Raw genomic sequence first — 15,661 nt, forward strand, 5'->3', positions numbered from 1 at the left:
TCATCAGGGTTAAACAGTAAAATCATGCATAAGACACATTTCTAAGTTCTTATTTTCTGTCCTTGAAAGTTTTCAGATCAAGATTATATACAACAATCTCATAAAGCTGGCTAATTTTTAAAAATGCATATATACATACATGTATATATACATATATGTGTATATATACATGTATGTATGTGTGTGTGTGTGTATACATACCCATAATATCAATTAAATGTTTGATAATTTCCTTTATTTCAAATTCATCACTAATTTGCAATTCCTGAATTGAAAAAAAAGAAGCAAACCTTCTTTTATTAGAAGTAAAGTACAACATGTAGAGTATGTTCAGCCCAGGGCTATGCTTAAGCTTAAGTAACAAAACAAACCTTTAGCAAAGCACTTTATTTTTTTTATTTTTTATTTTTTAAAAAATTTTTAACCTTTATTTATTTTTGAGACAGAGAGAGACAGAGCATGAATGGGGGAGGGTCAGAGAGAGGGAGACACAGAATCTGAAACAGGCTCCAGGCTCTGGGCTGTCAGCACAGAGTCCGACACGGGGCTCGAACCCACAGACCGCGAGATCACGACCTGAGCTGAAGTTGGACGCTTAACCGACTGAGCCACCCAGGCGCCCCTAGCAAAGCACTTTAAAGGTAATCTATGAATCAAAAATATTCCACTGGAACAATGGCCTTAAACATGAATATGACGATTGATTATGTCACTACTCTTGCTAAACTAGAAGGCACTTTAAAGTGACATTTCAACTATGTCCCAAAGTTTGTCTGGGAGGCAAAGGAAGATGACATAGCTTTAATCTTCAAAAATGTAGAGGATTAGATTGGTAAGTCTAATTTTGTTTTCTCTTCCATTTATTTAAGTTAAAAATAGCCTCTAAAACATAATTTTATTCTACTCAATATATTGAGGTTTGTGTGTGAATCAGGTATTTTGAACCAGAGCTTTGTCCTGCAAATAATAAGAATTTATCATTTATAGGGGCACCTGGGTGGCTCAGTGGGTTGAGTGCCTGACTTTGACTCAGGTCATGATCTCACAGTTCATGGGTTTGAGCCCCATGCCAGGCTTTGTGCTGATAGCACTTAGCCTGCTTCAGATGCTCTGTCTCCCTCCCTCTCTCTCTGCCCCTCCCCAGTCCCTGTTCTCTCTCAAAGATAAATAAACATTTAAAAAAAGGAATTTATCATTTATAAAGTTGTTTTTTATGCCCCTCATACTAACATTATAATAATTTGATTTATTAATCACTTCACATTTATTACCTAATTCATCTATTTTGGTTAAGCACATTTAACAGATGGGGTAACTTACGTTTGGAGGGATTAAGCCCAGTCGCCGAAGTAAGGATCATGTAGCTACTGATGCAATAGATAATTGAAACCTAGGCTGTCTGTCTCTAGATCTATAAACCTAAATACTATGACTTTTAAAATATGGATTTAAAACTTCATTCTACAGCAAACAAATTATGATCTTCAGGAGTTGTGTCCCTAAGTTTGTTTCTTGAAGCTGGTGGTTTGGGAACTATTGCATTATCACCATGCCACTCTGCCTCCCTGGAGTTTCTGATTTTGATTAACTGCCTCTTATTGCCATGAACCAGTCCTTTAGGGAAGCCTCTTATGAGACAGTGCATGATAGACGGTGCTGTGGAGGATTAAAAAGAAGAAGAAAATATGGCTCCTGCCTTGAGAAGATTACAATCTTAAAAATCTACTACCCCAAATATTGTAGGGCTATAAAGTGCCCAGACTAGGATGCTTACTAGAGATGACTTTGTGGGAGCAATACAGTTCTATTACAGTTTTGGTGGAAAGGAGAACAGAAACCGACAAAGAGACTAACCTGGGTATAAAGGTTTGACAGTGGGAATAAGACTTGTGGAATGGTTTAATAACCCTTCTTTATTTCAAAACACAATTTTAAGTATTTTAATTCAATTTTCTCTCAAACACACACAAAATTACTAACCTTCTACATTCATGGCTTCTCTTAGAACCTGAAGTTTCTTTTGTCTCTCTCGGATTCGGTCCAAAGCGCTTGATATTGCTGAGGAAGTGGGAAATTCTCGAGTATGAAACATTGGATCCACTTTCTGAGGGCCAAAGATATCCAAGGCTATGCTTCCATCTGAGTATCTTGCCTCCTTTTTTCTAGGAGTAGTTGAAGTCCTCACTGTTACTGCCTCAGGGAGATATTGTCGGAATCCACCAGCTTCCCCAGAAAAGTCTCTCTCATCTGTGCAAAGCAAGTCCATGGATGAAGCCCAAATCTTCTTCTTGGGAAGCACATCAATACCAGGGATAGTTTTTTTTTCTGGGCCACTAGTTTTGAACTGGTAAGGGGAACAGGTATTTTCAGAATCTTCACGTGCAGAATTATTATCTGATGAAATGTCCTTGAAATAATCTTCCTCATCTTGTGTATCTCTGATGGACAGAAATCCCATAGATTTACTAAGCCCTTTGTTAAGAAAGGTCTGATGAGAGAATGGAGACTTGTGTATGTCTAGTACATCAGAAGTAGCGCTTCTTCCTGGAATGATAAGAATCTATCATGTATGTACACAATTTTTAGAAAATAACTGGAATGTAATCTTACTATTGACAGTGAAAGTGCTGGTAATTTTCTAAATTTCCTAATGGAGGATCAGAGATGACATGGGATGGTGCCGATAGTGAAAGTGGAAAGAGAAGTTATGTTTGTGTAACTTTTCATGGTCCAATGTTTCTTACCTAATGAAAACAAGAATGTAGTGAACTTACTTTTTTGAGCAGTGTTATTTTATGTTCAAAGGTGAATTATTTGGTTTTTAAAAATAGACTAGACAAAAGTTTCTGATACTATCCAATTTGGCAGAATATTAATTACCCATGAAATGATTTGGCACAATAATAGAAGGTAGAGTATACTCCTTTAACTTCTAAAGGTATAATTCAAACATGTATCACTTCAACATAAAGCCTTGGTATTTTCTGGTCATTTAAGTAAATATTTTTTAAAGAAGAAACAAAGAATTCTTGCTATATTCTGGATGAAAAAAGGACTGTAGCATTTAGAATCCTTAAGTATCAAAATTTTATTATAATTAGATATGTTTTCAGAAACGTTTGAAATCCAGATAATTTGATTGTTTAAATTATGTAAAAAACTTAATTTTCCATGGCAGACCATCGTGTACTAAAATAGTTTTCGTCTTAAACATAATGCATCAATATTTGTCAACTGGAATAAAGTCTTTTTATTCTTTAGTCTTTGACGTAGTTAAAAACTGGTAAGCCATTCTAATTTTTCCAAGGCACCAGTCTAAAAATGCATTGAGACACAGCAAAAATGCCCAACCAGAAATTAATTTTTGAAATCCATAAAGTGAATAACAAAAAAGTCATATATTTATGGCTCCACTATAGAAAAAGAAATGTAGAAAAATACTTCAGAGTTACTAACCCAGTAGCCCATAAACACTGAAGATTTCCTGTGTGACCTTCTGTCATCCCTCTCTAATAACCTATTTGCTATGTACACAATATAAAATAATGACTAAAACTTTCCTAGTAATACTAAATTGCTTAGTAATTCATCTGTATACGTCAATTGCCTCTTCAGGGCGATAGCTATAAGCTTTAATTCCCTGACTTCAAATTTTACCTTAAAAATCTTAGAAAAGTGAATTTATTTCAGAATGGTCCACAAATAATTGCTTACTGGAGAATTAGATTCAAATATTTTGCTTTTCTTGCAACTCATGTTTCCCTGAACATGGATCTTTTTAAATGCAAATAAGTATAACATCAATATTTGGGGCATGTCATATCAAGATCACTGAGAATATACCACACCACATCTAGACATAGATTATCACAGACTCTAGCTTCTAATCTAATTTAAAACTGATAAACACATGTTTATGTTACAGTATTTTAGAGATAAATCACATTCTTAAACCACATATTGAAACTCATTAATTTAGAATTTTATTAAAAATGTGGAACAGATATTCTTCAAACTTGATAGAATACATTAGATAAAAAATAAGAATTGAAAGGACTTAAGGGTCATACAACCACAGACGAACTCAACAATCTGCTTTCTTTTACCACTTAGCTACCAACAAGTAGCCAAACTTAGAGAAAATCAAACAAGTGAGTATTTTGGCAATGTCATAAATTCATAGTCAAACAAGTTGGACACTCAGCACCATGTGTTAATAGTAATTTCACTCACTCTCTACCATACTTCACTTTTTCTTATTCTTCAATTTTCCCACCTTAATTCCCCCTTCTTTTTTCTGATGATCTTATCTCATATTCCAACCAGAAAATAGAATCTGTCAGAAGAGAGCTTTCTCACTTTTCCATGGCTAATTCTACACATCTACCCATGTCTGCCAATCTTTTCCCTTGTCTCAAAAGATGAAATCTTTTACCAGGTGAAGGCCAATTCCCAATACGTGTTCAATCCCCTCTCCTTTCATGTTATCAGAGATTTTGCTTCTTTGGTTAACTTCTGTCCTCCATGTTAATTAACCCCTCTTTCTATTGAGTGATTACCATTAGTACATAAACATGCTTTAATGTCTCTGTAATAAAAAGCAAACTAAACAAAACCTCTACCCTGTTACCACATTTCCCTCTTGCCACTGCTGTCTCCAATTTCTTACTTCTCATTCAGTAGTCTGACTTTAGCTAACTTCCAACTCCTCCACACCTGGGCAACTCTCCGCATGTATCACTAATGACCTCCATATTGCCAAATCCAATGATTTTATATCCATATCCTACCTACCTCTACAGCAACAAGTACCCATCAGCAACAACTGATGGTGATGACAGTCACTTAATAAAGAACAATCCTCTCTTTACAAGAGTGTTTTCTCCTACTTCTTAGACTGCTCATTCTTAGTCTTTGCTTTTTCCTCCTCTATCAGATATTCAAATGTTGGATGTCTTCAGATATCAGTTTTAGAACCCTATCTTTTCACTCTTTTCTTATATAATTTCATCTGCTAACAAGGCTTTAAGTATTATCTGTATTCTGACAACTCCCAAATTTAAATTCTTGGCACCAATGTCTTCTGGGAGCTCCATTCTTACATAGTTGGAACTTCTATTACTAAATAGAAGCTCTTAAAAGGTGCTCTTAGAAGCACCTCAACCTGAACATGCTGAAAACCAACTTTTTGCTTCCCACATCCAGAGATATCCATTCAACACCAATCTTTCCAGTTACAGAAAGTGGCATCATTATCCAATTGATTGCTCAAAACAGAAATAAAGGCACCATCCTGAAATCCTTCATCATCCTTACTGCCCATATCAAATCCATCAGAAGTACTGGCTATTTAACTTCTCAAAGATAACTTACTCCATGTGATTATTTCAATTTTCACTGCCATCACCCTATTCCCAGTTAACATTACCACTTGACTAGAAAACTGCAATGGCTTCTGGATAGGCCTCCCTCCTTCTTTCTTCATCCAACCACTCTCTATTCAGCAGTCAGAGTTATCTTCTTAAAGATAAATTCCATGATGCCACTACCTTTTTTAATAAGTCTCAAAGGCACAGTATTATACTCAAAATAAAATCGGACTCCTTTCAGGTCTGCTGTTTGAATCTTTCTTAGTCTCATCTCCACTTCTTTTATTCCACCCAGGCCACAGGTATTCTTGTTAAGCTCTCTTCTATGTTAGGACATTTATACATATTGTTTTCTCTGCCCTGAATGGTCCAGACCTTTCTCATGATTAGTTGTTTCTTATTCTATACTTTTATTTTAAATATGACTTCTCCAGTGAGGCCTACTCTGACCACTATTGAAATAATCACCATATGTGCCATGAGTTTATCTGTAACAGGTAGATTTATCATTCTCTTTTAGGTCATTAGTATTTACTAACAATATATTAATGGGCCATGGGATCCTAAAAGCACCGTGTCTTCTCACCAGCCATATAAAATTTAAAACTAATTGCTAATAAGGTGGTTCTTGAATAACTACTGCTCTATAAATGCTAGGTTTTTGTCTTTATGCAAAGTAGTAGATATAAAAATATTTCAGTTCCTATTTATTAAAGTCCAGAAAATTATCATTTTTAAATTCCGTGAGGTAGGACAAAATTACAATGAAAATAATCCATTTAAGAGGCGCCTGGGTGGCTCAGTCAGTTAAGCATCCGACTTCAGCTCAGGTCATGATCTCAAGGTTCATGGGTTTGAGCCCTGCATCAGCTCAAAACCTGGAGCCTGTTTCAGATTCTGTGTCTCCCTCTCTCTCTGCCCTTCCTCTGCTCGTACTCTGTCTCTCTCTCTCTCTCAAAAATAAATAAACATTAAAAAAAATTAAAAAAATAAATTAAAGAAAATAATCCATTTAAAAGTTTGCACTACTTTACTGCTCTCCATCTACAAAATATGCCAAATTTAACCATGGTTCAATTTGCTCTCCATGTCTGAAAATCACATTATGATAGCCAACTTAAAGTCTCATGACTATTACTAATAAAAGATAGTTTTGAACCATAATAATGTCTCTTCTGGTAGCCAATAAAACGAAGAAATGGTGAAATAGGAAGGGGAGTGAGAAAGAAAGAAGGGACGGGGGAGGGATTGATACTCTTGAGGAAAATGGGCAAAAATTTGTGGACGTGTGAAACAAGGTTCAAAGTGATATGTATATACTTGGTATGTATATGCTCTAAAGTAAAATTGTAAGAGCTATGAACCACAAAAGCATTAAAGGCAGAAACTGAGTGTAGATCATTTTTTGAAGGAAGAAAAAAGAAGGGTTAGGAAAGAGATGTTTGGAGTGGTTTCTCCAGTGGGTCTATTGGCCTATGACTGCTTTTGTTTGCTTTTTAGATGAGGAAAAAAAAAAAAAAAGACAACCTTCAGGTAGGTAACAGAGAGATGGATTTGGGCTGGTATAAACACACCATTTAAAAAAAAAAATTTTTTTTTAATGTTTTTATTTATTTTTGCGACAGAGAGAGACAGAGCATGAGCAGGGGAGGGGCAGAGAGAGAGGGAGACATAGAATCCGAAGCAGGCTCCAGGCTCTGAGCTGTCAGCACAGAGCCTGATGCGGGGCTCGAACCCACAGACTGTGAGATCATGACCTGAGCTGAAGTTAGACCCTTAACCAACTGAGCCACCCAGGTGCCCCTAAACACACCATTTTAAATCACATATTACTAACTGGCAGGAGTCTCAGTGCATTTTGTCATGTCAATGATACTCATTATCTTCAACTATACAACTGGGTATGTATTTGCCTGATTAACATTTCACAAGTGGATAAAATATATACAACATCAAAGAACATATCATGGTTGCCTTGAATTGCTAAAGCACTGTGGGAAAAATGTCACTAATCTGGGAACTAAAAATGAGAGTTCAAATATAGAATCTGGCCCTTTAAGTGAGGAGAAACATGGAATTCCAGACTCATTTATTAGGTGCACAAGTCTGTTAGACGAGCGAGAACCATGTACTGTTGTTAACACCAGTGCCCCTTACTTACTAACTTTATTTGAGGCTGCATAAAGTGCAATTTCTTCAACTGCTTTCCAGATATTTCTATTATATGTATTATGTATATATATAATAGCTAGGCTATTGTAATTATTTTATTTAACAGGCAGTAAACAGCACTGAAAACATTAAGTACATCTAAGAGCTGTGCTCACTACCCATTTTGATTATAGGAAGTTAATTATTTCTGAAGGCAGTGCCATTGGAACTACTCGTAAAAGCGTTCAGGTGGAAACTTCTTTAATATTTTCCCATCCTGGGAGAATTATTAGCTCCTCTCACTATATTCATAGAGCATTCTGGCCCTCTCTTAGGACATTTCTTTCACTATATTAAAATTATCTATTATATTGGTATCTGTCATCACTCCCACTCATTTCCTCACCCCTCCCCCACTGGAACAATAACATAAGAAACCACGTCTTACCTGTTTTTGTATTTCTAGTTCCTGATTAAAGACGTTCCAAAAGAATGATTGTAGAATGGATTGAATGCATAACTTCTTGAAATCTTTTAAAGCCAATTTAGGTAGCGTAATCTACCAGAAAGATTACTGTCAAAACACCTGGGTTTTAATTCTAGCTTTACCAAATTCAATCCATGAGCTTGGGCAAGCCACTTAATTTCTGTTTCTCACTTCAGTTACAAAACCGTGGACATAACTTTCTTCTTAAAGAGGACAGGATAAATGAACTAACCCCTAATGCACTATTATGAGATCTTCTGGATAAGGGCAACATAAAATTCTAAATTCCTCCTTCCTTTCATTTCTGCTTTATTTTCCTCAGCATATAATTATCTACCAAGGGGGAATTTAAAAGTTCCTTTGAGAAGAAATCATGAAACCAGAAATCAAAAGATCCCCAACAAAAGTTTTAGATTGTATAATTTAAAAAAATCAAATTATTCAAAACAGATTAAATGGTGACTACAGGTGGATTTTTTATCTCTCAAAAAGGCTCCGAGTTCAGAGAGAGTTTACAGATACAATTATTTTAAATACAATTATGAGCATCCAAATATAAAATGAATCCATAAACATTTTCCTTCTGGAGAATACACAGCTTGCTAAAAACTAAATGGGGAAAATAAATAAAAATAAAAGATTTTAAGAATATAAAAAATCTTCCTAATAGAACATAGTCCATTTATTTTAGCTAAATTAAAAAAAATCTCCCTTGTAAAGTACATTGTGTTTAATTATTTTTTATATATGATTAACATCATCCTTACTTGGATACCATCATTCACCTTTCCCCTCACACAAGACTCAAAAATTCAAGCGTCCCCAGAAGCTAAGTTCAAAATGACATTTCAGTGTTAAAAGAGGCTCCCCGATTACCCATCTGTCCTCACAAGTGTGTTCAAGTACATAAAAAAAGAAACATGATATTGTCAATACGCCCAAGTTCTGAAGCACTATCATGCTGATCTGATCATGGTGTAGGTTTCCGCCTTAAGCTTGGCAGGAAACGTCTGATTTCTTTCTGCTTACTGAAGCCATTTTATCAGCACTGGCAGTATAAAATAACAAAATGGGGGCAGACAGCCCAATAGTTTAGGCCTTAAGCTTTTGTAACAGATCTGAGAGGTAAGATATGAGGAAAGACCTTTTAAGGTCATTTACTGATAGATAAAAAATGTCATTGTTAAGTTTCAATCTAACGACCAAATCACTTAGATACAGGTGTTAACCCTAAAATCGCTTACTTCTTTTAACCTAATTTTGTATCTCACTGCCCATTTTGAAATTTTCTTTACTGAAAACTGTGGCTAGGAACCTAATAAACTAAAGCTATCACTACATAAAGGTTTCAGGTTGGTTTGCATCAAAGAGAATGTTTTAGTACTGATGTAGTATAACAAGGCCCTGTGCTGCAAGTGGCCACTGACAGTTAAGAACTGGCACTGCCTGGGCACCTGGGCGGCTCAGCTAGTTAGGTGTTCGACTCTTGATTTTGGCTCAGGTCACGATCTCATGGAATTCAGCCACACATGAGGCTCTGCACTGACATTGCGGAGTCTGCTTGGGGTTCTGTCTTTGCCCCCTCCCTGCCCACACTCTCTCTTTCTCTCAAGATAAATAAATAAATGAATGAATGAATGAATGAGCATTAAAAAACAACAAACAAACAAACAAACAAACAAGCAAACACAACAACACAAAACCAAACCCTGGCACTGCCCAAAAGTAACACTGGTGTCCTAGAAGAATATTTCTTCTTCACAAGGTAATTTTTTTAATCTTAAAGTTTTTATATTAACTATATATGCTATATTAGTATATACCATTGACTATTAGCTGCTAATTGCTTGTCTGGTACTGGCTATAAGTGGTATATTATATTGATTCTATCTTTGAGATGTGGTTTTATACATTTGTTAAAGGTAATTAAGAGAGCCCTTGAGCAGTAATACTACTGTGCAAAGCAATGGCTAAGAACTGAAGAATACTCTTCCATGACACGTGATCTAAAAAAGGCTATTGTTTAAGTATAAGGACCTCTAATTCTATCCAAAATGTAAACACAAACAAAATTTGGTTTATCTTGAATGATAAATTGTAATTCCTTACAAATTCTCTTGGGTATTGGTATAGAGATTTAATTCTCCAATAGAAGGATATGACTAGATATAAAATCAATGGACAGTCTAAAGATTTCTCTGTCAAAATTTTAAACTCACTACAGTCAAGCCAAAATTATCTGCATTTGGATAGTCTATGAATCATAAGCATTCTAAAGAACTGTTATAAAATAATACTGAATACCTCTTAATATTATAAAAACAAAATCACAAAAGGCATTAATAATTTGGTTTAAAGCTTTTTTTAAAGTTTATTTTGAGAGAGAGGGAGAGAGAAAGTGCATGTGTGTGAGTGCGGGAGGGACAGAGAGAGAATCCCAACTAGGCTCTTCTGCACTGTCAGCGTGAGCCTGATTCAGTGGGGCTCAAACTCACAAACCATGAGATCATGACTTGAGTCAAAATCAAGAGTCAGATGCTTAACTGACTAAGCCACCCAGGCGCCCCTAAAACTTCTGATATATTTGTTTTTATAGTAAGAAAATAGTCTAATAATATGAGTCAAGATGGTGAACTACAGCTTTTTTTTTTACTTTGCATACAACTTAATGTTTAAACATAGATTATCTAAAACAATAAATCATAGAGTCTTATATATTTCTTTATGGAACCATTAAAATTGTATTACAAATGTATTATGAAATCTAATAGTCTTATAAAACTTTTTCTCATATCCATTGAATTGACAAATATTCATTTTTCATCTACAAAAACTTGTGTGCTTAATATAATAGGTATTCTCTCTCCTTAGCATCTACATGTCCAGAAAGCTTAATTTTGTATACACATTTATTTAAAAATATGTATAAATATGTATAAATGTAAATGACAATAAAATAACCTTCTATTTAAAGTATGTTTTAGAGTAGATATAGATTCAGCTCAAACTATCAACACTAAAATAGTATGTAATAATTACTGTCTGTAACAATAAGACTCTGAGTGATTGAAAGTAATACAATCTAAACTATGTTAACACTTAAGTCTTTAAATATGGCATGATGATCTTTTTTGTTTTCTATAGAATATATGATGGACAGGGATAAAATGGGGGACTCATACATATAGGAACATTTTTTTTTTTAAGGAAAAAACTACTTAAAAATTAACAATTAATAATATAACATTATAGTTACTAACTCAACAAATAACAAACAAGAAAACCAACTTCAATTCTATAACATGGCCATTTAATGATAGTAGGAGATGATAGAAGGGAATTCCAGAAACAGATTGGAGAAAGAAAGGAATGAGAAATAAGGAAGAAGAGAGAGAAACAGAGAGTGAGGGAAGGAGAGAGAGAGGGATGGGGGAAAGGGAGGAGAAACCAGAAAGATGATAAATAAGAGAAAGAAAAATCATTTCTTTTAAATCTAACATTCATTTATTAAAGTGCTCACTATATCTTCTTGAAAAAGACTCTTCCAGCTTGCCATTGACATTTAACTATAATTTTCTATTATTATTCAGCTCTAAAACAGGAGACTGACTGAAAAGTTGATGGATTAACAAAATGCTGCTCTTCTTGGCACCAAAGTTCACGCTATATCAATATCTCAAGTTGTAGTATAGTGTTAAAATAAAGGGAAATATTTTTACCTACAAGAAGAAGGTAAAAATATTTCTCTTTACTTTAAAACTATACTACATTATACTATATAGTGTATATATACACACACACATATATATATATACACACATATAGTCTGCCTTCTGTTTTTTTGACCCATGCATAAATAATATATGTATTAGAAAAGTAACCTTATGTAACCAGAAATAAATTGATTATATTGATGATATGAAAGCAAAGGTACTTTTTCAAAAAAGTAGTCCTTATTCCATAAGTAAAACAGAAGTACCAAAACAGCCACTTAACTAACTAAACCATTACAGAATCACTCCATCAGAAACGATTTTATTGCTTTTCCTTGATTTCTCAAGATAAGCAGTACACTTGCTGAGGGGCACATTTTTCCTTCTCAATATAAGAGTTCTGAATTCTGTAAAACATTTGGTTCAGATAATCAAGTGGCTATATTTAGGTTTCACAATGAGACTTTTTTCATAGGCTTTAACTAAGACAGCTGTGCCCTGATTATCTGATTAAATTAAAAAGTTAAACATCTTAGCTTTTTAATCTATTATCAATTAGAATGTTTATTAGAATATATTTAAGCAATATTTACATTTACCTTGCACAGCCCCAAGATTTAAGACAATAAAATGCTTCACCTATAAAATATTTTTCATGTTTAGATTATCATAATTGTCAATATTGCTTGAGAAATAGAGAACAAAGATAATCAGCAAAAACAAAAGTTCATTTCATAAATAAGCCAAGCTTGAAATTTAACACAAAAATAAATTTTCATGTAAAAATTAATTTTTTCTGCTTTCATTTTACATGTTTGGGATTTGTAATCATTTTCTTAAAAAAGTGATTATATAGGACCCATAATTATCTAATGCTGTTTGTAACAGCAAAACCACTTTTCATTAGTTTTTATTTACTAAGTATCTTATAACCTAAAACAGTATTTGATAACTGCAAGTCATAAAATTAGTTGGTAATGAAATTGACTTAGGGGGTTGTGATTCCGATTAAAATAAGAAATAGAATAGAAAACAGTGTAGTAGGGGCGCCTGGCTGGCTCAGTTGGGAGAGGGTGGGACTCTTGATCTCAGGGTTGTGAGTTCAAGTCCCAGTTTGGGTGTAGAGATTACTTAAAAAAATAAAATTAAATCTTAAAAAAAAAGAAACAAAGAAACAAAATAGAGTGCAGTAAAAGTAATGTTGCTTTCTGAAACTTTGTTTCAATAGTGTCCATGTGCTTATTTCACCTTGCTTTAAAATGCATTTTTGGGGCTCCTGGGTGGCTCAGTTGGTTAAGCATCCTACTCTTGGTTTTGATTCAGGTCTTGATCTCACAGTTTATGAATTCAAACCCCGCACAGGCTCGGCTGACAGCACGGAGCCTGCTTGGAATTCTCTCTCTCCCTCTCTCTCTCTGCCTCTCCCCTGCTCTCTCACGCTCTCTCTCTCAAAAAAAAATTATTTTTAATATAAAATTCCATGATAAAGTAAATAAATTATATTATTGCTATAATAACAATATTGGAAAGGAAATGATTTACTATGGGAGTCCTGGTTGTCTTAGTAATGTTTTCTGCATAATTTTAAAGGATTTATATATTAATATAGTTACTGTTCCTGTCGGTTCCCTGCCTCCACTTTGCATACTTATATTCTTTTCTGTTTTTTTTAAATGCTTATTTAATTTTGAGAGAAAAAGAGAGGGCCACCCAGGCGCCCCTGCATGCATGTATTCTAATTATGGTCACAATTATCAGATTTCCAAGTCAGGTAAAAATGATTTCATAAAAGAAACAATGAAATAAGGTTAAAGCTCAAAAGTTTCCCATTAATATATTCTTACCTGTTGGTAATCCTTTTCCTCTCAATCGGTCTCGAATAGCCTGGCTTCGATCAGGCTTTTGTTCACTGTTACGGGAAAGTTGATCCGTCTGTACACAGATAATCAAAAATCAAGTTTGACAAAACAACCTGCCTTTTGTTTTCATGGTAATTGTCTACAGAATGACATTAGTTAGACAATTTTTGGAGTAAAACATTAACTAAAGACACTCAGCACTTACTATTGTTAATTTGTATTCCTTCAACAGGATTTATGTAGCTCAGTTCTGGCCAATTACTCTTCAGGAAATGAAACGCAAGGCAGAGTTATAGAAGAAAGCCAAACTGAAGTAGTTAAAATGAGTTCCATCTGAAAACAGTAAACTTGAAGAGTTTTTTTTTTTTTTCCTGATAATTACATTACTCTCTCAAGTTAGATTATAATTTTAAAATCATATTAATTCTGGTACAATAAATTTTCTCCTGACTTAACTATGCATTGAGGGTACTGACTTAAATTATTTTCAAAAATAATTTACCAGATTTTTCCTGCCAGAAATTACATTTGAGAAATGCTTTAAATTAATGACATATTGAGGGATGACAATTAAATTTAAATCAATGCTCTTTTAAATCTCCTTTATAATAAAATGTTTAAGTAGTCTTAAGCTTTAATAACTTTAACTAAGGGTACTCCTTTGAAATAAAGCATGTTATTTTCTTCCTCCCTGGCTCCTTGAAGCTCGGTTGCCATCATGGACGACACAGTTAGCTATCCGGACTGGGAAGTTCATAACCAACCGAGTACTTGAGTGGAAACAAATGGTTATTGATGTTCTTCATCCCCAAAAGGTGATAGTACCTAAGAAATTTGGGAAAAACTACCCAAAATGTACAAGACAATACCAGACACCATCTTTGTATTTGGATTCAGAACTCATTCGGGTGGTGGTAAGACAACTGGCTTTGGTATGATTTTTGATTCCTTGGATTATGCAAAGAAAAGTGAACCCAAACAAAGAGATGGCCTGTTTGAGAAGAAAAAGACCTCAAGAAAACAGTGAAAGGAACACAAGAACAGAAGGAAGAAAGTCAAGACGACAGTGCAAAAGCCAATTATTGGTGTTGACAAAAAGAAATGAAGTATCTAGCAGTGAGCAGGAGACTGGACAACAGAAGGAATAAAAAGATTCTGCAGTGACTGTGGTGATTGTGCAGATTTCTCATGAGAAGATTAATAAAGTAAGAACTTTAAAAAATTGATAAAACAAAATAAAGCCTATCATAGGGGAGATGGTTGGGGCGGATGGGTGAAATAGGTAAAGGGGATTAAAAGTACACTTATCATGATGAGCAACCGAGCACTGAGTAATGATGTATAGAATTGTTGAATCACTATATTGTATACCTGAAACTAATATAACACTGTATGTTAACTATACTGGAATTAAAATAAAAAAAAAAAATTAAAAATGTATTGGTGGGAAAAAAAAAGCATATTACCTTTAAAAAATAAATAAAAGTGTATCAACTTAGATCAAATTCAAATTCCACATAATTAGGGATGAAAAATTAGAACACTAGGTTTATTTAGATGATCAATTAGAGTAAAAACTCCAAGAAAAAGAAGGAGAGATAATGATGAAAAGAAATTATTTAAATCTGGCACCAGGGGAATGCATACATATTTGTTTACACACAAACACACACATTTTAATATTGTTCCATTGGTGAAACCTGTTTGCATATGGATTATAAATCCAGGGGCACCTGGATGGCTCAGTCCGTTAAGCATCTGACTTCAGCTCAGGTCATGATCTTATGGTTCATGACTTCAAGCTCGCGTCAGGCTCTGTGCTGACAGCTCAGAGCCTGGAGCCTGCTTCAGGTTCTGTGTCTCCCTCTCTCTCTCTCTCTGCCCCTCCCTTGCTCTCTCTCTCTCTCTCTCAAAAATAAGTAAACATTAAAAAACAAAACAGAACAAAACGGTAGCTGTTGGGAGTTCTGTCCAGTGATACTAGCAAGAGCAATGGAACGATGACTGGAACGTTGTTATTTCTTCTTAGTAGAAATTTGCCTCTGGAAAGGCAGGCTCCCTATATATGAACTCTAATTGCCC

At 34.4% G+C, this 15,661-nt stretch overlaps 1 protein-coding gene across 13 annotated transcripts in view; it reads right to left on the reverse strand.

The window, feature by feature from the left end:
• Positions 1 to 15,661, reverse strand: part of PTPN13 (protein tyrosine phosphatase non-receptor type 13) — a 233,895-nt gene that overhangs the window by 106,025 nt on the left and 112,209 nt on the right. For 10 of the 13 annotated variants that reach the window (XM_045473434.1, XM_045473433.1, XM_045473441.1 and 7 more), the window contains exons 6-7: positions 13,565 to 13,652; positions 1,981 to 2,544 (exon numbers count right to left, since the gene is read on the reverse strand). In XM_045473434.1, the coding sequence (XP_045329390.1) occupies positions 1,981 to 2,544; positions 13,565 to 13,652 (652 nt within the window). The remainder of the gene's footprint in view (positions 1 to 1,980; positions 2,545 to 13,564; positions 13,653 to 15,661) is intronic. The other 3 variants (XM_045473442.1, XM_045473439.1, XM_045473437.1) reach the window with 1 other exon arrangement.

This window comes from Leopardus geoffroyi, chromosome B1 (genome assembly GCF_018350155.1).
Source record: "Leopardus geoffroyi isolate Oge1 chromosome B1, O.geoffroyi_Oge1_pat1.0, whole genome shotgun sequence".
In the NCBI taxonomy this organism is placed as follows: Eukaryota; Metazoa; Chordata; class Mammalia; order Carnivora; family Felidae; genus Leopardus; species Leopardus geoffroyi.